General features: G+C 44.7%; 1 protein-coding gene across 2 annotated transcripts in view; it reads left to right on the top strand.

Annotated features, from left to right (window-relative positions):
- The window catches only part of OXCT1 (3-oxoacid CoA-transferase 1), a 468,078-nt gene that overhangs the window by 135,973 nt on the left and 311,182 nt on the right, over positions 1–20,923 (top strand). For both annotated transcript variants that reach the window (XM_030193084.1, XM_030193085.1), the window contains exons 9-10: positions 12,845–12,959; positions 16,431–16,525. In XM_030193084.1, coding sequence (XP_030048944.1) covers positions 12,845–12,959; positions 16,431–16,525 — 210 coding nt within the window. The remainder of the gene's footprint in view (positions 1–12,844; positions 12,960–16,430; positions 16,526–20,923) is intronic.

Genomic DNA, 20,923 nt, shown 5'->3' with positions numbered 1-20,923 from the left:
TCATTTTGTCGTAATCACCTTTTCTATAGTTAAACGCTAGCGTACTTGATTTCCTAGTTTCACTTCCTTCAATGCCAATATCAAAACCGATCATATTATGATCACTGTTATCAAGCGGCCCTCGTATCGTTACCCCCTGCACTAGATCATGAGCACCACTAAGGACTAAGTCTAGTATTTTTCCTTCTCTTGTCGGCTCCTGAACTAGCTGTTCCATGAAGCTGTCCTTGATTTCATCAAGAAATCTTATGTCCCTTGCGTGTACAGATGTTACATTAACCCAGTCTATATGCGGGTAATTGAAATCCCCCATTATTATTGTGTTGCCCAGTTTGTTTGCGTACCTGATTTCCTTTAACATTTCCGCATCCGTCTGTTCGTCCTGGCCAGGCGGACGGTAGTACACTCCTATCACTATCCTTTTCCCCTTTGCACATGGAATTTCAATCCACAGTGATTCCAAGGAGTGTTTTGTTTCCTGCAGAATTTTCAATCTGTTTGATTCAAGGCTCTCGTTAATATACAATGCTACCCCTCCACCAATCCGATTCACCCTATCACTACGATATAATTTGTACCCCGGTATGACAGTGTCCCACTGGTTATCCTCCTTCCACCAGGTCTCAGAGATGCCTATTATATCTAATTTTTCATTTAGTGCAATATATTCCAACTCCCCCATCTTATTTCTTAGGCTCCTGGCATTCGCATATAGACATTTCAAACTATGTTTGTTGTTCCTAAGTACATCATGCTTAGTACTTGACAGTATTAATTGGCAATCTTTTGTCTGATTTTTATTGTTATTTAAAGATACCCGATCTACTACAATCTCTTTTGCAACCTCACTATCAGGATACTCTATCTTCCCTGTTATGGTGATATCTTTGAAAGATACCTTATCCCGAACCATGCTCTTTTGAGCGACTGTCGGCCTTCCCCCCATTTCTAGTTTAAAAGCTGCTCTATCTCCTTCTTAAACGCCGATGCCAGCAGCCTGGTCCCACTCTGGTTAAGATGGAGCCCATCCTTTCGGAATAGGCTCCCCCTTCCCCAGAATGTTGCCCAGTTCCTAACAAATCTAAAGCCCTCCTCCCTGCACCATCGTCTCATCCATGCATTGAGACTCTGGAGCTCTGCCTGTCTCTTGGGCCCTGCGCGTGGCACAGGTAGCATTTCAGAAAATGCTACCCTGGAGGATCTGGATTTCAGCTTTCTACCTAAGAGCCTAAATTTTGCTTCCAGAACCTCTCTCCCACATTTTCCTATGTCATTAGTACCCACATGTACCAAGACAGCCGTCTCCTCCCCAGCACTATATAAAATCCTATCTAGGTGACGCGTGAGGTCCGCCACCTTCGCACCAGGCAGGCACCAGGCGATCCTCACGTCCACCAGCCACTCAGCTATCTATATGCCTAATGATCGAATCACCCAGTACAACAGCTGTCCTAACCTTTCCCTCCCGGGCAACATTTGGAGATATATCCTCGGTGCGAAAGGATAATACATCCCCTGGTGGGCAGGTCCTGGCTACAGGAGTACTTCCTACTTCACCAGGGTGATGCTCTCCTTCTAGGAGACCTCCCTCCTCCAAGGTAGCACAGGGGCTACCTGACTGGAGGTGGGACTTCTCTACAACATCCCTGTAGGTCTCCTCTATGTACCTCTCTGTCTCCCTCAGCTCCATCAAGTCTGCTACTCTAGCCTCAAGAGAACGTACACGTTCTCTGAGAGCTAGGAGCTCTTTGCATCGGGCACACACATATGACACCTCACCAATTGGGAGATAATCATACATGTGACACTCAATGCAAAAGACTGGATAGCACCCCTCTCGCTGCTGGACTGCTGACTCCATCTTAGTGTTTTTTGAGTTTTTCCGTAATTTAAAACTTGCTAAAGTATTAAGGATATCAGCCTATCACTAACTTACAGTTCCTCCTTTAAACCCCAATCTTCAAGTTCCGAAAGCACAAGCAAAATTTGTTCACTTACCAGAGAAATATCCTCTTCTCCCAGAACTTATTAGAAGGAAAGCTTTGAGCAGAGGCCCCGAGTGGATCGGAACGGACCTGGGAGTCACTCCGGCGAAGGCTCCGAGGATATGCAGATGAGCTGCAAGTCCTCCACGGCACCTGAGAAGGCAACCGGTGGGAGAGCTGGGCACCTCTCAACCGAGAAAAGGCTTACCTAATTGTTCAACTGCCATCTTTATCTTTTGATGAAGGCACAGGAAAAAAAGATATATTAAATGCTCCTAGGTTTCAACCTAATTAATGTTTTTTAAAAAATTATACTTTTATATAGTAAGTCTGATTGTTAAGCACCTGAAAACATCTTTGCATGACTACAGGGAGTCCCTATAACCAGCCCCTCCAAATGACACAATTTATAATTTAGAACAAAGTAGTACTCTAACCAATGAAACCAATACTTCCTCTGTATACATCCTTATGCTGCACAAGCCAGCATGTTTAAAAATATAAGTAAGAAGATCAAATAAAAATGCTACCAACAATAAAAAAATGACAAGGGTAGAGCAGCTCCTAGATTTGCTTGCTTTGAGGTTAACGGCTGCATGGAGGAAAGGGAGGGAAACAACACATTCTAAATGGTTTTCAATGTTTTTTTAAAATTATTTATATGTCTTCAATTTACATCCAACGACATAAACCAGAAATTCAGAAATTTACAAAAAAAAGAAGGGTTATCACCCTACTAACAATTAAATCTAAAGAGAAAAAAGTTTAAGTTTGTCCACAACTTGCAAATAGGTCAAGATACTAGGTAAATTAAAAAGGAAAAAAACTAAATAAACAGTACTTAACGGAAGGGTCAGAACAAGTTTCCACAGCCAGCGTTACAGCATTTCTATCTTTAGATTGGTACTTCAGGTGGTATAGAACTCTCCTTCATTTTAAGAAATTCTAACAACTTTTCAGGGGTAAAGAATATATAATTGACTGCTTGAAAAGTAACATAACATTTGCAAGGAAACTTCAGTAAGAAAGTAGCACTAATCTTTAAAACTCTAGTTTTAAGTAACAGAAATTCCTTTCTCCTTGTTTGAGAATTCCTTGCCATGTCAGGAAAAATTCTAATCTTTTGTACCATAAATAAATCATTTAAGTGGCGAAAATATTATTTCTGTCCATTTCAAGGGCAAAAGTTATAATCAGTGTAGTCCTCTCAGTGACCAAGTCCAGGGAATTCTCCAAGAACTCAGTCAGATTCAAAGTTGAAATCACCTGAGGTTGATCTTTGACCACTTTCTTTACTCCAGAGATATATTGGGTCCTAGTGATCGGGGGATACCCTTCCATAGGAACCGCCAATACCTCCCCCAGGTATTTTCTAAACATATCTAAAGCAAGAATTAATGGAGATTTTGGGAAATTTAATATTCTCAGGTTATTCTTGCACCCAATATTGTCCAGAAATTCTAATTTTCTGTTATGAATCTCTTTTTCTTTAATCAGAGTTCCCACAGTACTTTGTAAATTGTTAATCTCAGTTTCCATTTGCTGCATTTTTCCTCTTTGTTCTTGGAGACCTTGATTCAGCATTTCATCTTTCTGTCTAAGTTCCTTTATTTCACCCTTAAAAGAAGAATTAAGCTGAAGAATAGTATTGTTTACCTCCTGGATCGCATCCCAAAGCGAATCCATCGTCACTTGCTGTGGTCTTATACCTCCGCCGCCCTCGGAAATGAAACTCCGGGTCTCAGGGGCAGCGACCACCCGTTGACCCTGACTTGATGCCAATCCTACCGGGGTTGAAGTTGTCGGAGGTCCTCCTCCCACAGCACCAGGGAATTCCACCCCACTCTGCTGTGGTTCCTCCGACAGCGAAACATTTCCGGGTTGCGGAGGAGCATTGTAGGAAGGGGGCTCAAAGTAGCCCCCTCGACGCAGTGCTCTACTCCCAAGGGCAAGCCCATTGAAGCGGAAGCCTGTCCACCAACAACCCCGAATCCGTAGGCTTCCAGCGTTCCCTGACGGTTGCTCGGCGTTAATACCGGATCTGAGGAGGTAGGAGGCTTTATCTTCGCCTTTCTTTTCCCCATAATCGGGGATAGAAGTGCTCTTGCAGGTTAGCTGGTACACCACCGGAGCTCAGGGTTATGCGACCGCTACCATGGCTTTCAATGTTTTGACTTCATCCTCCTTGTTTGTGCTGCTGCCTTCCTAACTTGGCTGCAACAAGAATGAAGCCACGCGTGTGGAGCCATAGCCCTATGCAAGCCACTGGCACCTCTACTGGTTTCCTTCCTCTGCTCCCTCTTCCCAAACAGGAAGTTACATCTTGAGAGGGGGGTGAAAGAGGGAAATTGGCAGAGGCGCGCATAGTACTATGGACCAGTGCACAGCTTCTTTTTGATGCAGCCAAGTCAGCCGGGGAGGCAGCAGCTTGAATGACCCAGTCAGTGAGGGGCAGGAAAGGGAAGCTCGTGGATTGCCTAGGCTGCCGGGAGGAAAAGTTAATAGTATGAGGCGCCTTTGGTGCATAGGCGCCATTTTTTCTAAAGATCTGTTTGGGGGAGTGACCTCTCCCCCTAGTTACGCCACTGCTTCAGGTAAGTACCAAGGCTCACAGTGTTCCTTCCACACTGTGGTCATTTCAAAGTTCCTTATCCTTCCTGTTATTCTGGCCTTCAGGTAAGTACCTTGTCTTCTCCGAGGACAAGCAGCTGCTTGTTCTCACATGTGGGTCGACGTCCACATCGGCCCTGGAATCGACATTTTGCAAGCAAAATATAAAAAACGTTTTGCCAGAGTCTTCTGGCGCGTATGCAGCGCGCACCGATTTCCTGCCTGTTGCGCGAATGCGTTCCTTAGTTTTCTTTTCTCCGCGTTGAGGCGTGGTACAGTTTTTTCTGTGCTCCTCTCAGGCCCGGGAAAGAGTCTTCGTTCGTTTTGTCTTTTTGCCACTTTTCTTTTCTCACAAAATTCTACAGTTTAAAAAAAAACCACTTCCCGTAGTTTCTTTATTTTTGCAACTTTTAAAGTTTCCTTTGTTTTCGACGCGGCCAGCTTGTTCCTTTCTTTTTTTGGCTTTTTTTCTTCTAACAGGCACAATCGCGTCTTTTGATTTCGCCGAAGCCGTTTTTCCTTCCATGTCATCAAAGAAACCCAGTATCTTCAAACGTTGTACCCAGTGCAACTGGACCATCTCAGGTACCGTTACCCACGCCTGGTGTATCCAGTGCCTTGAGCCCGACCGTAGCCCAGCCACTTGTAGTCTGTGTCTTCATATGAAGAAACGCACCCAAGCATCTCGAGAAGCTCAACGAGAAAAGCTTTTTGGGGCTCGGTCCGGTCCTTCGACGGTGACATCGACTTCGAGGGAAGCATCGACTTCGGGAGCAGAGGTAATGGCTGCTGACAGACCTATTTGCAGTGGTGTTCCTAGGGGGGGCTGACACTCGGGGCGGATCGCCGGTGTGCCCCACCCCCCCGGGTGCAGCGCGAACCCCCCCCCCCCCGGTGAAAGAACCCCGCCGCCGGGTGCAAGCCGCTGGGGGGGGGGGGGGTGCCGCGCGCCTGTCCGCTTCATTCGTTTCCATGCTCCCTCTGCCCCGGAACAGGAAGTAACCTGTTCCGGGGCAGAGGGAGCACAGAACAAACTTAGCAGACAGGCGCGCGGCACCCCCGCAGCGGCGTGCACCCGGGGCGGACCGCACCCACCGCCCCCCCTTGGTACGCCACTGCCTATTTGCGCTGGGAGCAGTGAGGCATCGAGTGGGTCTCCACCTGCCTCAAGGCCTCCTGTTATGCAGGCTCCCCAGGACCGACCTTCGTCGGACCTGGCCCCGAGGAGGCATGAGGATTCATCGTTCTCCTTTGACACATGGTGCCAGGAGCTCCGGGACGGTGAGGGAATTGGCACCCGAGAAGCGTCGGCGCCGAGAGGATCGCTCCCTCTCTATTCAGGAGGTGCTGATGCATCTATTCCCTTCCCTATGGAGGTTGAGTATGAGCCCAGGGCTTAGATGCTTGAGGCCCTGGATTATCCTTCTCCGCCTAGAGAGGCTGCAACGGCTCCTATGCATAATGTACTGAAGGAAGTCCTTATGCAAAACTTGTCGTTCCCTCTGTCTAATCCCGTGATCCCGAAAAAGACTGAATCCCAATATCGGATCTATGGGGAACCTGGATTGATGAGGTCTCAGTTACCTCACAATTCCATGGCGGTGGACTCCGCTCTCAAAAGAGCCAAGAGCACTAGGGACTATGCATCGGCGCCCCCAGGCAGAGAATCTAGAACCTTGGATTCTTTTGGGAGGAAGGCATATCAGGTTTCTATGCTCACTGCCCAAATCCAGACATACCAGCTCTTCACGAGCATCCATTTGTGGAACTCGGTGAGGCAACTGTCTAGCTTGGTTGATGCACTCCCTCCGGAGCAGGCCAAGCCTTTTTGGCAGGTGGTCAGGCAGCAGAAGGCATGTCGAAAATTACTGGCCAGGGGTACGTTCGACACTTTTGATGTAGCATTCAGGATCGCTGCCCAAGGTATAGTGATGCACAGACTTTCATGGCTGCGTGTCTCTGACCTGGATCATTCGGTGCAGCAGCGGATGACGGATGTTCCTTGCCGGGGGATGACCTTTTTGGTGAGAAAGTAGAGGATCTAGTTGACCAGATCAAGAAGCACAATGATGCTATGGATTCTCTCTCCCGCCAGGCGTCTTCTGCTACTACCTCCTCATCTAGGAGGCTTTTTGGAGGAAAGAGGAGTGCTCCTTATTCCTGTGCTAGGCGTAGGTACACGCCTGCTTCTCAGCAGCCTGCCCAGGCTCAGTCCCAGCGCACTCGTTCTTATTAACAGCATGTTTCTAAGGCCCCTGGTGCTCCCCAGCAAAAGCAAGGGACGGGCTTTTGACTGGCTCCAGTTCAGCATAGCCTCAGTAAATGTGTCCATACTGGACGACTTGCTGGTTGGGGGGAGGTTAATGTTTTTCACCAAAGGTGGCATCTCATAACCTCCGACCGTTGGGGTCTTCAAATTGTCCGGTTAGGATACACCCTCAATCTGGACTCCAAGCCTCCAAATTGCCCACCAGGAGTTCAGTCCTACAGCTCCTAGCACAAGCAGGTACTTGCAGAGGAACTCTCCGCCCTTCTACAGGCCCAAGCAGTCAAACCTGTTCCACCAGGGGAAGAAGGGCTGGGATTCTATTCCAGGGACTTCCTTGTGCAAAAGAAAACAGGGGGATGCGTCCCATCCTAGTCCTAAGGGCCCTGAACAAATTTCTTGTCCGAGAAAAGTTCAGGATGGTTTCCCTAGGCACCCTTCTTCCCATGATTCAGGAAAATGATTGGCTATACTCTCTGGACTTAAAGGATGCTTACACACACATCTCAATACTTCCAGCACACAGGAAATATCTTCGATTTCTGCTGGGAATGCAGCACTTTCAGTACTGTGTACTGCCTTTTGGCCTGGTGTCTGTGCCCAGAGTGTTTATCAAATGCCTAGCTATAGTCGCAGCGTCGCTACCAGACTGGGAGTGCATGTGTTTCCTTATCTCGACGGTTGGCTGGTGAAGAGCACCTTGAAGGAAGGTGCTCTGGAGTCCAAGAGAATGACTATTCGGATGCTAGGGCTACTGGGGTTCGTCATAAATTATCCCAAGTCCCATCTCACCCCAGTCCAAAAATTGGAATTCATTGGAGCTCTGTTGAACACTCAGACAGCTCGAGCTTATCTTCCCGAGGCAAGGACGGACAACCTTCTGTCCCTGGTGTCCATGGTTCGAGCGTCTCAGCAGGTCATGGCTCGGCAAATGTTGAGACTTCTGGGGCACATGGCCTCCACAGTTCATGTCACGCCCATGGCATGTCTACATATGAGATCAGCTCAATGGACCCTAGCTTCCCAGTGGTTTCAAGTTACGGGGGATCTAGAGGATGTAATCTAACTGTGTACCGGCTTTCGGAATTCTCTTCAGTGGTGGACGATTCGATCCAATTTGACCATGGGATGTCCATTCCAAGTTCCTCAGCCACGAAAAGTGCTGATGACGGATGCATCTCTCCTGGGGTGGGGAGCTCATGTAGATGGGCTCCACACTCAGGGACCCTGGTCCTTTCAAGAAAGAGGTATGCAGATCAACCTCCTGGAATTAAGAGCGATCTGGAACGCTCTAAAGGCTTTCAGAGATCGGCTGTCCAACCAAGTAATCTTAATTTAGACATAAGTACATAAGTAATGCCACACTGGGAAAAGACCAAGGGTCCATCGAGCCCAGCATCCTGTCCATGACAGCGGCCAATCCAGGCCAAGGGCACCTGGCAAGCTTCCCAAACGTACAGACATTCTATACGTGTTATTCCCAGAATTGTGGATTTTTCCCAAGTCCATTTAGTAGCGGTTTATGGACTTGTCCTTTAGGAAACCGTCTAACCCCTTTTTAAACTCTACCAAGCTAACTGCCTTCACCATGTTCTCCGGCAACGAATTCCAGAGTTTAATTACGCGTTGAGTGAAGAAAACGTTTCTCCGATTTGTTTTAAATTTACTACACTGTAGTTTCATCGCATGCCCCCTAGTCCTAGTATTTTTGAAAAGCGTGAACAGACGTTTCAAATCCACCTGTTCCACTCCACTCTTTATTTTATATACCTCTATCATGTCTCCCCTCAGCCGTCTCTTCTCCAAGCTGAAAAGCCTTAGTCTTTCTTCATAGGGAAGTCGTCCCATCCCCGCTATCATTTTAGTCGCCCTTCGCCGCACCTTTTCCAATTCCACTATATCTTTCTTGAGATGCGTCGACCAGAATTGAACACAATACTCAAGGTGCGGTTGCACCATGGAGCGATATAACGGCATTATAACATCCTCACACCTGTTTTCCATACCTTTCCTAATAATACCCAAAATTCTATTCGCTTTCCGAGCCGCAGCAGCACACTGAGCAGAAGGTTTCAGTGTATTATCGACGACGACACCCAGATCCCTTTCTTGGTCCGTAACTCTTAATGTGGAACCTTGCATGACGTAGCTATAATTCGTGTTCTTTTTTCCCACATGCATCACCTTGCACTTGCTCACAATAAACGTCATCTGCCATTTAGCCACCCAGTCTCCCAGTTTCGTAAGGTCCTTCTGTAATTTTTCACAATCCTGTCGCAAGTTAATGACTTTGAATAACTTTGTGTCATCAGCAAATTTAATTACCTCGCTAGTTACTCCCATCTCTAAATCATTTATAAATATAAAAGCAGCGGTCCTAGCACAGACCCCCTGAGGAACCCCACTAACTACCCTTCTGCATTTTGAATACTGCCCATTTAACCCCACTCTCTGTTTCCTATCCTTTAACCAGTTTTTAATCCACAATAGGACTTTTCCTCCTATCCCATGACCCTCCAATTTCCTCTGTAGCCTTTCATGAGGTACCTTGTCAAATGCCTTTTGAAAATCCAGATACACAATATCAACCGGCTCCCCTTTGTCCACATGTTTGTTTACTCCTTCAAAGAATTGAAGTAAATTGGTCAGGCAAGATTTCCCCACACAAAAGCCGTGCTGACTCGGTCTCAGTAATCCATGTCCTCGGATGTGCTTTGTAATTTTGTTTTTAATAATAGCCTCTACCATTTTCCCCGGCACCGACGTCAGACTCACCGGTCTATAATTTCCCAGATCTCCCCTGGAACCTTTTTTAAAAATGGGCGTTAAATTGGCTAACCTCCAATCTTCTGGTACCATGCTCGATTTTAAGGATAAATTGCATATCACTTGCAGTAGCTCCGCAAGCTCATTTTTCAGTTCTATCAGTACTCTTGGATGAATACCATCCGGTCCAGGAGATTTGCTACTCTTCAGTTTGCTGAACTGCCCCATTACGTCCTCCAGGTTTACCGTGAAGTCAGTAATTTTCTCCGACTCGTCCGCTTGAAATATCATTTCCGACACCGGTATCCCACCCAAATCTTCCTCAGTGAAGACTGAAGCAAAGAATTCATTCAATCTCTCCGCTGTCTTTATCTTCCTTGATTCACCCCTTTTACCCCTCGGCCATCCAGCGGCCCAACCGATTCTTTTGCCGGCTTCCGACTTGTTGCCATGTTTTACACCAACAAGCAGGTGGGCACCGGATCTCGCCCTCTGTGTCAGGAAGCCGTCCAGATGTGGCTTTGGGCTCGCCGTCAAGGCATGTTTCTCCAAGCCACTTATCTGGCAGGTATAAACAACAGTCTGGCCGACAGGTTGAGCAGCATAATGCAACCTCACGAGTGGTCACTGAACATGGGCATAGTCCGCAAGATCTTCTGAGCGTGGGGCACCCCCTCGGTGGATCTTTTTGCCACTCAGATCAATCACAAGATCCCTCAGTTCTGTTCCAGACTTCAAGCCCACGACAGACTAGTGTCAGATGCCTTTCTCCTACATTGGGGGACAGGCCTTCTGTATGCGTATCCTCCCATAGCTCTAGTAGGGAAGACTTTGCTGAAACTCAAGCAAGACTGCGGAACCATGATCCTGATTGCACCCTTCTGGCCGCGTCAGATTTGGTTCCCTCTTGTTATGGAGTTGTCCTCCGAAGAACCATGGAGATTGGACTGTTTTCCAACATTCAGAACGAGGGGTCGCTTCTACATCCCAACCTCCAGTCTGTGGCTCTCATGGCCTGGATGTTGAGGGCTTAGAATTCGCCTCCTTGGGTCTTTCAGAGGGTGTCTCTTGCTTGCTTCCAGAAAAGATTCCACAAAGAAGTGTTATTCTTTCAAATGGAGGAGATTTGCCGTCTGGTGTGACAGCAAGGCCCTAGATCCTCTTTCTTGTCCTACACGGACCCTGCTTGAATACCTTCTACACTTATCAGAGTCTGGCCTCAAAACCAACTCCATAAGGGTTCATCTTAGTGCGATTAGTGCCTATCATTGCCGTATAGAGGGTAAGCCTATCTCTGGACAGCCTTTATTTGTCCGCTTCATGAGAGGTTTGCTTTTGTCAAAGCCCCCTGGTCAAACCGCCACCAGTGTCATGGGATCTCAACGTCATTCTCACTCAGCTGATGAAAGCTCCTTCCATCTGAACGAAATTGTCTTGCCAACATTCTTTCCCCGTCCTCATTCCCGCCCTGGCGAAAGCAGTTTGCACACCTTGGACTGCAAGAGAGTTTTGGCCTTTTACGTGGAGCAGACAAAGCTCTTTAGACAGTCCACCCAGTTGTTTTTTTTTTTTTTATCCCAACGGGAGGGGAGCCGCCATCGGAAAACGCACAGTCTCCAATTGGCTAGCAGATTGCGTTTCCTTACGCCCAAGCTGGGCTGACTCTGGAGGGCCATGTCACAGCTCTCAATGTTAGAGCCATGACGGCGTCATTGGCTCACTTTAAAGTCAGCCTCCATTGAGGAGATTTGCAAGGCTGCAACGTGGTCATCAGTCCACAATTCACATCTCACTACTGCCTTCAGCAGGATACCCGAGACGACAGTCGGTTTGAGCAGTCGGTGCTGCAGAATCTGTTCGGGGTTTAGAATCCAACTTCACCCCCCTAGACCCATTTTTGTTCTGTTCCAGGTTGCACTCTGTTAGTTATTTATGGTTTCAGGTCAATCTATGTTATGTCCTCGCCGTTGTGAGGCCCAATTGACCAATGTTTATTGTTTTGAGTGAGCCTGGATGCTAGGGATATCCCACATGAGAGAACAAGCAGCCTGCTTGTCCTCGGAGAAAACGAAGATACATACCTATAGCAGGTATTCTCCGAGGACAGCAGGCTGATTGTTCTCACAAACCTGCCCACCTCCCCTATGGAGTTGATTTGTCTCTTTTTATGCTTTTGATTTAAAATGTGGGATACAAATGGAACAAATAAAACTGATGAACGCGTTCGTGCGACGGATGGGAAATTGGTCCGCACATGCGCAGTGCGCACTGCATGCGTGCCAGAATACTCTGGCAAAACGTTTTGTATATTTTGTTTGCAAAATGCCGATTCCTGGCCTGCCGTGGACGCCGACCCACATGTGAGAACAATCAGCCTGCTGTCCTCGGAGAATACCTGCTACAGGTATGTATCTTCGCTTTCCTTTAGAGATCCTTTTCCTTTGGTATCCAATTATCATTTATTTGGCATCCTTCATTCTTTTTGGAGGACTCCTTCTCCTTCTGCTCTCTTCTTAGGAAAAGGGCCACTTCCTACCAACCCCACTCTTTCTGGGCTCCTCCAAAGTTCTGGAAAAGGTACAGAACCTATCCAATGGGCTAGCCTTCTGAAGGGAACTGTTCCCACCTTCTGCCATGGGTCTTCCCTTTTCAACGTAGCACAAGGGTAACATATTCCCCTCCCCCTTCCCAGCTCTCTGTGTCAGGACTATTGTTGAGGCAGGGTTCCCGTATTGACCTTTACAAAATAACACAAGGTCCTCCACCATTAGAATGCCCTGTAGTGGTCACTACCCATCTAAGCAGGCTTCTTCTACTCCTGATCACTCTCCAGTGACTCCCTTCAGGTCATTACAGCAGTCTTCCACCATAAGAGCTCCCTCTGGTAGCTAGGTAGTTTATGCATGTCTGCATTCTGGTGCTCTCTTTTTAGTGTTTGTTTCTACTTCAACTTTATGTCTAGAAATAAGTTTCTTTTGACATCTGGCTCATTAAAGCATAGTAGATTCCATCATACCCTGCTGCCTCAGCAATTGTCATCTTAATACTATGGTAGTGTAGTTGTTTCTTAATTAGCAAATTATTGAACATGTAGAAATCATTATCTCAAAAGGACACTGATTAATGCTTAGAATCTCTGCCTAGGTCTACCCATTTGTATGCCTCAGCTTATTCAACTTGCAGTGACCTTGCTACATGTTTTATCACTATGTTACAGAGATTAACAGTTCAAAAAGCTGAAGACTCTAAACCAAAGCCTAAGAAAGAAGCAGATATCGTAAGAGAGAGAATCATCCGTCGGGCAGCACTGGAGTTTGAAGATGGCATGTATGGTATCCTTTTTTGAATTTAGAAGCATTAAATACATTGAGAGTTTGCACATCCTCTTAAGGTTTTTGGATGGTATTTAAAAAGAACACCAGACAAGTGTGACATTTTTTATACAGCTATCAAGGTGTGCAAATAAGAACCAGGAATATTAAAAACAAACTAATGAGTGATTCAGTAAAGATGTTGCAGTCTGTGTTGAATTTGCCCGTATTTCTTTTCATTTTATCACTGAAGGTTCAGTTTTCAATAGACTGTATAGTAAGATAACAGGTACTTATGGGGGAATTCTGCACCACTGCATGTAGGAGAATTTGCATATAATTTCCCTTCTGTGCATAAACATGCATTTGCTGTGCAGATTTCTGCAGAGATCAGGCGATAGAGGACAGATTTCATGGTTATTCTTCCTCCCACCCCAACATATACCCCAACTTGGTCTTTCCCCATACCCGCATGGAACCCCTTTTCCACTCTCCATAGTGGAGATCCTGCATGGGGGTGTGCCATTGGGAAAAGGGGAAGCCAAGCTTAGTATATTTTAATGAGGATGGGGTAATTATACCAGGGGAAAGAGCTGGAGAGATGTGCGCCTTGGGAAGGGGTTGTGTCTCAGAGGGATAGAAGCCAAGTTCACCCCCCCCCCCCCCCCAGGACGCTATGATGGTGCTCGTTCACAGAATCTTAGGGATGTACAGATGAGAATGTGGAAGAGCCCCTCTCTGTATCTCCTGTTAATAAGGTTGACCTATGTACAGAATTCAGACCGTGCCAGGATTAAAGAAGTAATGGCTTCCTCATCATTCCATGGTGGTTGAACCCAGTCTCAAAAGAGAAAAGAGTTGCAAGACTCACTTCTCTGTGTCCCCTGGGAGAGAAGATGTGCTGTATGGTGGTGAGGAAGAGTACTGGAGAGCATAGGCATTGCTCTGGAGTGGCAAGTGCCATTCTAATTTTAGCAAGCAGTTTTATCCCATCTTTAGAGTGACTACACTGATAACGTCCTCTTCTCGTGTAGTTCAATGAGAAATTTGAACTGTGTGTGCTCAGTCGGGTACCGAGCATGCACAGTTCAATGAGATGTTTGAACTGTATGTGCTCAGTAGAGTATAAACATTGCACTGAACCATACAGGAGGAGGAAATATATGTGCACTGTTAGCAGGCAAAAATCATTGCTCCATCCTCCATTGGGTCGCGGTGCTACACACGCAAAGGTGTAAGTGCTTAATAAGTAGGATTCAGGGATGGGGTGAGTGCTTTGAAAAGTGGGTTTCAGGATGGAGTTAGTGCTTAAGGTGAGGGTTTGGACCAGGGATGAGTGCTTGGTGATAGAGGGTTTGAGGATAAGGTGATTGATAAGGGAGATTTGAGGATGGGATGAGTGCTTGGGGGGGGGGGGTCAGCAATGAGGTGAGTTCTTGGGGAGAGGGGGTTTGGGGATGAGGTGAGAGGAATGGATCAAACAGCAAAATTAGATGATGATGTTGTTGTGTAGTTATGCGATCATTCTCTTCAGCTTTTCATCAGCACCACTAATTTTATTATATTTTAATGTACAGTAATTATGGTTAGTTTATAAAAGTAAACTGTTTTGATTTTTGTTAGGAATGTTTAGCAAAAGAGGTGAAGAATGAAAGCACACAAAACAGGTAGTTATTATTTTCTTGTCATTAAGGAAATCTAGACTGCCTCAATTTAATTGACTACACGTTTTTGTCCTTTAGATTGTAAGCTCCTCTGAGCAGGACTGTCTTTCTGTGTTAAACTGTACAGCGCTGCGTAACCCTGGTAGCGCTTTAAAAATGTTAAGTAGCAGTAGTAGTAAGAGTAACAAAAATAAAGTGATAAGAAAACCTTTTAAATAAAGAAACAAACCCAGTCCAAAGTAGAAACCTGCATGGTTTTTGATGTTTGTACCATTTATTTTCAATGTCGTTTGGAAAATAAATTTGTGAAAATAATGTATCAAGTAGAACAGGCATATGTAATTTTAGTCTGTGAGGACTGCAATGCCTATCTGGTTTTCAGGGTAACCAAAATATACAAATCTTTACAATCCTAGATCATTGTATGCAAATATACTTTAAGGACTAGGATTACACGTCCCTGAATTATGCTGCTGGTGTAAAATGAAGGTTTTCCTCCTTGGAAGGGAAAAGGTAACACTGTTTAACATTTTTCTAGAATTATGTATAAATATATTGAAAATTTTAATTGAAAAAATATATTTTAAGGAAAATTGAATGATAGAGGCGTATTTTCAGTGCACTTAGACTTATAAAGTTACATGAAGGGACATTTTTGATATGACATCTAAGTCCAACTTTGGATGTTTTGCTAAAAACGTCCAAAATTCAAGTGGGGAATGTAGCCATTTTCAAAACAGAAAAATGTCCGTCTTTTTTTTGTTGTTGTTGTTGTTGAAAATGGCTATTTCCTAGATGTTTTTGTGCTCTGTGCATTTATCTATTTAGTCCATTTTTGAATAAAAACATCCAAGTGAAAAATACATGAAATCAAGCCATTGAGATGTAGGAAGAGCCAGCATTCTTAGTAGACTGGCCACACAGACATCCCAGGAGAGCAATGAGGCATCCTAGGGAGCACTACAGTGGACTTCAAATAAATGCTCCCAGGTACACATCTCATCATGCTCCCTTATATTGTCTGCTGAGCCCCCCAAAACCCACTATCCCCAACTGTACACCGCTACAATAGCCCTTATAGGTGAAGGGGGCACCTATGTGTGGGTACAGTGGGTTTTCTGCTGAGTTTTATAGGTAGAGAGTTTAACACGTAGGGAGAGGTATGGGCCTGGGTTCACCTGTCTGCAGTGCACTGCATCCACCACTAGACTACTCCAGGGACCTGCATGCTGCTGTAATGGACCTGAGTATAACATCTGAAGCTAGCATAGAGGCTGGCAAGTAATGTTTTTACTCACATTCTTAGGGGGGGGGGGGGGAGGTGAGGGGGTTAGTGACCACTGGGGGAATAATGGGAGGTCATCCCTGATACCCTCCAGTGGTCATCTGGTCATTTAAGGCACTTTCTTGTGGTTCATTCGTTAATAAAATAGATCTGGATCAAAATGTCCAACTTAAAGCTCTGGATGTTTTAATTTTGTTCTATTATGGCAGAAAAACTCCCAAATCCTTCCCTTAACATGCCCCAACACGCCCCCTTGTGATTTGAATGCACTTCTGATGGATTTCATAGAAAAGCGTCTAAAAATTTGTTTTGAAAATACCAATTTGGAAGTTTTTGTGAGAAAAAAGTCCAAATTCAGATTTATGCCACTTTTTGGACATTTTTCTCTTTTGAAAATGAGCCCGTTTGAAAATGAGCACTTAGACTTTGTAAGTTTAAGTGCTTTGAAAATGAGCCTCTTATTATAACATCTGATGAGACCTATAATTACGCTGGATTCCAAAATTTTTTTACATGAGTTGTACCTTGACTACTTTATTTCAGCAAACTTGGGCATTGGAATGCCAATGTTGGCCAGCAACTTCATCAAGCCAGATATTACAGTTCACCTGCAGAGTGAAAATGGAGTCCTAGGACTGGTAAGGCTGTACACATTTTACTTCTAATGAAGATGCAGTGAAGATGAGTGTATGTCCTCTTTGAGAATTTTTAGGGAAAGAGTGCCTTCAGAGTTATGCACCTGCTTTTTCTGCCACTTTTTCCTACCTATCAATACGCATAATTTTTACCTGCTGAAAGGATGAGTGATTTTCAGATAGCCAATTTATTCATGTACATTGAGTATCTGAAGAGCTTAACTGCAGGTTTTTGGTTTTGCATTTAATGCTTGCTGATGTTTGGTACTAGGAATATCTTTTTTGGCTAGGTAACACTGAGATAGTGCAAGCAGTAATGTTCTCTGAGGACAAGCAGGCACGATATTCTCACATGTGGATGACATCATCCATGGAGCCCTGTGTGGATGCTGCCATAGTGCACTGTCACTTTAAACATTGAGGTAGTGCCCACACCACGTATTCGCGGATGCCTTTCTGTCCAATGCTCGATTGCGGGACCTATAATCTAGCGTTTTCTGCATTTCAGAGAGGTTGGGTTTCTAATCTTAAGCGTGTCAACCTTTACCTTTTTGGTGCCTCCTCTTTTTTGGGGTATTTTTCTTCATATTCTTTTACTTTATTAATTTTGTCAATTTATTGTTTTATTTTAATTTTTTTTTCTTTTTTTTCTTTTTTTTTTTTCAGCCTTTGGGGCCTCTGAGCCCTTCTTTTGCCTGGGAAGCTTCAACCTTTTTCGGGTATGGAACTACTCGAGCTGCCCTGGCCATTGAGCCTTTTGACCTACCGTTGGTTGTTTTTCCATCCATGTCATCGAGGGTGCCAAGTGGCTTTATGAAGTGTACTCAATGTAGTAGAACCATTTCAGTCCCCATAACTGGTGTGTTCAGTGCTTGTGTCCGGAGCAATGGGGCACACAGTGGTGCCTTGCATATGCAAACAAGGATACTTAAAGCCCTCAGAGTCCAGTGTGAAAATATACAAATATACAATAAGACAAACCAAAAGAGCATACTACAAAACCAAAATAGGACCAGACTACAAAGACGCACATAAACTCTACCAACTCGTGTATAAATTAATAGACACCACACCAGTTACCACAGCCAGCACAGACACCCCATCGGCAGACCAACTTGCCAAATACTTCAATGAGAAAATTATAAAACTTCAATCCACATTACCACTCAATACCACTGATCACGAAAAATTTATGGATTGCCTGGACCCTACTCCCGGTGAATATCCAGCAGACCGAACCTGGAGTGACTTTGATCTGCTAACCGAAGAAACCATCACTGAAGTACTCAACAAATTCTCCAAAACCCACTCCAAATTGGATACTTGCCCCAGTAGCCTAATAAGGTTCGCTCCCAAACGCTTCATAACAGACCTAACGACACACCTGAACTATATGCTACAACACGGACTCTTCCCCAAGGACAAAGGAAATATATTACTTACACCCATACCCAAAGACTTAAAAAATTAAATGACACAACCAACTATCGACCAGTAGCATCCATCCCCCTGATAGTAAAACTAATGGAAAGTATGGTAACCAAACAACTCCCCAATTACCTAAACAAATTCACAATACTACATGAATCACAGTCAGGATTTCAATCCTACCATAGCACTGAAACAGTGATAACCACTCTCATAACCAAATTTAAACAACTAATTGCAACTGGAAACAATGTACTACTCCTACAATTTGATATGTCCAGCGCGTTCGACATGGTCAGCCACCAAATACTCCCGAACATCCTAGACTACTTCGGGATTGGAGGAAATGTACTAAAATGGTTTAAAGGCTTCTTAACAGCAAGATCCTATCAAGTGATTTCAAACTCAAAAAGGTCAACACCATGGAAACCTGAATGTGGAATGCCACAAGGATCACCGCTCTCACCAACCCTTTTTAACTTAATGATGACACCTCTAGCCAAATCGCTATCCAACCAAGGACTTAACCCGACGACGTCACAATATACATCCCATTCAAACAAGACATAATCGAAATCACAAATGAAATCACACACAGCCTCCAAATAATGAACTCCTGGGCGGACGCATTCCAACTAAAGCTAAACACAGAAAAAACACAATGCCTCATTCTCTCCTCACAATACAACACAAACAAACCCAATACCATAAACACCCCAGACTACACACTTCCTGTCTCAGACAGCCTGAAAATTCTGGGAGTCACAATTGACCGAAATCTCACACTCGAAGACCATGCGAAAAATACAGCAAAGAAAATGTTCTACTCAGTGTGGAAACTTAAAAGAATCAAACCTTTCTTCCCAAGGGAAGTATTCCGCAGCCTAGTTCAATCAATGGTACTAAGTCATCTAGACTACTGTAATGCCATTTATGCCGGATGCAAAGAACAAATCATTAAGAAGCTTCAAACTGCTCAAAACACAGCAGCCAGACTCATATTTGGGAAAGCGAAATACGAAAGCGCCAAACCCCTAAGAGAAAAACTACACTGGCTCCCACTAAAAGAATGAATTGCATTCAAAGTTTGCACCCTGGTCCACAAAATTATCTATGGAGAAGCCCCGACCTACATGTCAGACCTTATAGACTTGCCTATTAGGAATGCAAAAACATCATCACGCACATTCCTCAATCTCCACTATCCTAACTGTAAAGGGCTAAAATATAAATCCACATACGCGACTAGTTTCTCATACTTCTGCACGCATCTATGGAACGCACTACCGAAGGCCATAAAAACAACACAAGACCTAACCATTTTCTGAAGGCTACTGAAAACAGATCTTTTCAAGAAGGCATACCATAAACATCCATCCTAAATAATAACATTAGACACGATCTATACAAAACCGAACTTTTATCGCATGACTGCTTAACCTCTTTGTTATTAATGATCAAGCATTACCACTTTAAACCTTATGTTGAATAGGGTCTCTCTATAGTCGATGACCCAATGTATGTTACAATCCAATTCACTACTCAGGAACCGTCATGCAATACCATAATTATTCCTCTTTACCATGTATGTATGCATATGGTGTATATATATATATATATATATATATATATATATATATATATATATATATATATATATATATATATATATATACAGTATATATAATGCTCCATGTATGCTACCATGTATGTAGGCACCTTAACACAATACCATCTGTAATTATGTTACCTGGAAATAGCAACTGCCATTACGGCAAATGTAAGCCACATTGAGCCTGCAAACTGGTGGGAAAATGTGGGATACAAATGCTACAAATAAATAAAAACTTTTTGGATCGGCATCGAGCACGGCAGGAGATTCGGTGCTTGACATGGAACCTGCATCAGCATCGGTTTTGACATCAGGTGCACCAACACAACATCGAGAGGGTTCGACATTGGACTCTGTACCGTGACCATGTAAGGACTCTACGTCCTCGTTGTCAGTGCTGTGTGCATTGAGGGACCTGCAGCATAAAAAAAACCTAAGAAACATTGCCCTCATTCTCCCTCCAGGTACTCTGCCAACATCTCCCCTGCATCGATATCCTCACTGCATGGGAAACGTCCATGCTGTAGTAACTGCTCTCCTTCTCTACAACTTTTCTCATACACTCCCTTACCTATTCTAGCAGCCCACAGGAAGTTCATGCTCTTCTACTGTGGAACTCTGCGTTATCAATACAAAGTTTTGCCGTTTGGCTTGGCTTCAACCCCGCAAGTCTTTACAAAGTGCCTGATAGTGGTAGCTGCAATGCTTCGCAAGTGGGGCATGCATGTCTTCCCCTATCTTGACAACTGGTTGATCAAGGCAGCCTACCAAGAGTCAGCACAGACCTCAGTTGTGTCTGCCATACAGCTCTTAGAACTAGTTGGTTCTGTGATAAATTACAAACCACATCTTCAGACAGTTCAGATCTTAGAGTTCATCGGGGCTCTCCTGAACATTATTCAGGGTTGAGCCTTCCTCCCTTAATCGAGAGCAGGCAACATAATGCATCTCTCTGCTCAGATTTTCAAATCCACCTACTTATCAGATGCTCCACCTACTCTGTCATATGGCTTCAACAGTCCATGTAACACCACTGGCTCGACTCCATCTCAGAGTCCTCAGTGGACTGTCTTTTCTCAGTGGTCTGAAGCCATGGGCTTGCTCTCAGCTCATGTTCGAGTTACTTCACAGCTGCACCACTCTCTACAGTGGTGAATGGTATCCCAGAATCTTACCAAAGGACTTCTGTTTCACCCTCTTCCGTGTCACAAAGGTCCTCACCATGGATGCCTCCATGGTAGGTTGGGGTGCCCACCTCAATGGTCTCCATACACAGGGTTCTTGTTCCTCATGAGAGAAACAACATCATATCAATATCCTTAAATTGTGAGTAGTCTGGAACACCCTTAAAACTTTCCAGG

Source organism: Microcaecilia unicolor, chromosome 2, assembly GCF_901765095.1.
Source record: "Microcaecilia unicolor chromosome 2, aMicUni1.1, whole genome shotgun sequence".
Lineage (NCBI taxonomy): Eukaryota > Metazoa > Chordata > Amphibia > Gymnophiona > Siphonopidae > Microcaecilia > Microcaecilia unicolor.
This window is presented reverse-complemented; position numbering and strand designations above follow the sequence as displayed.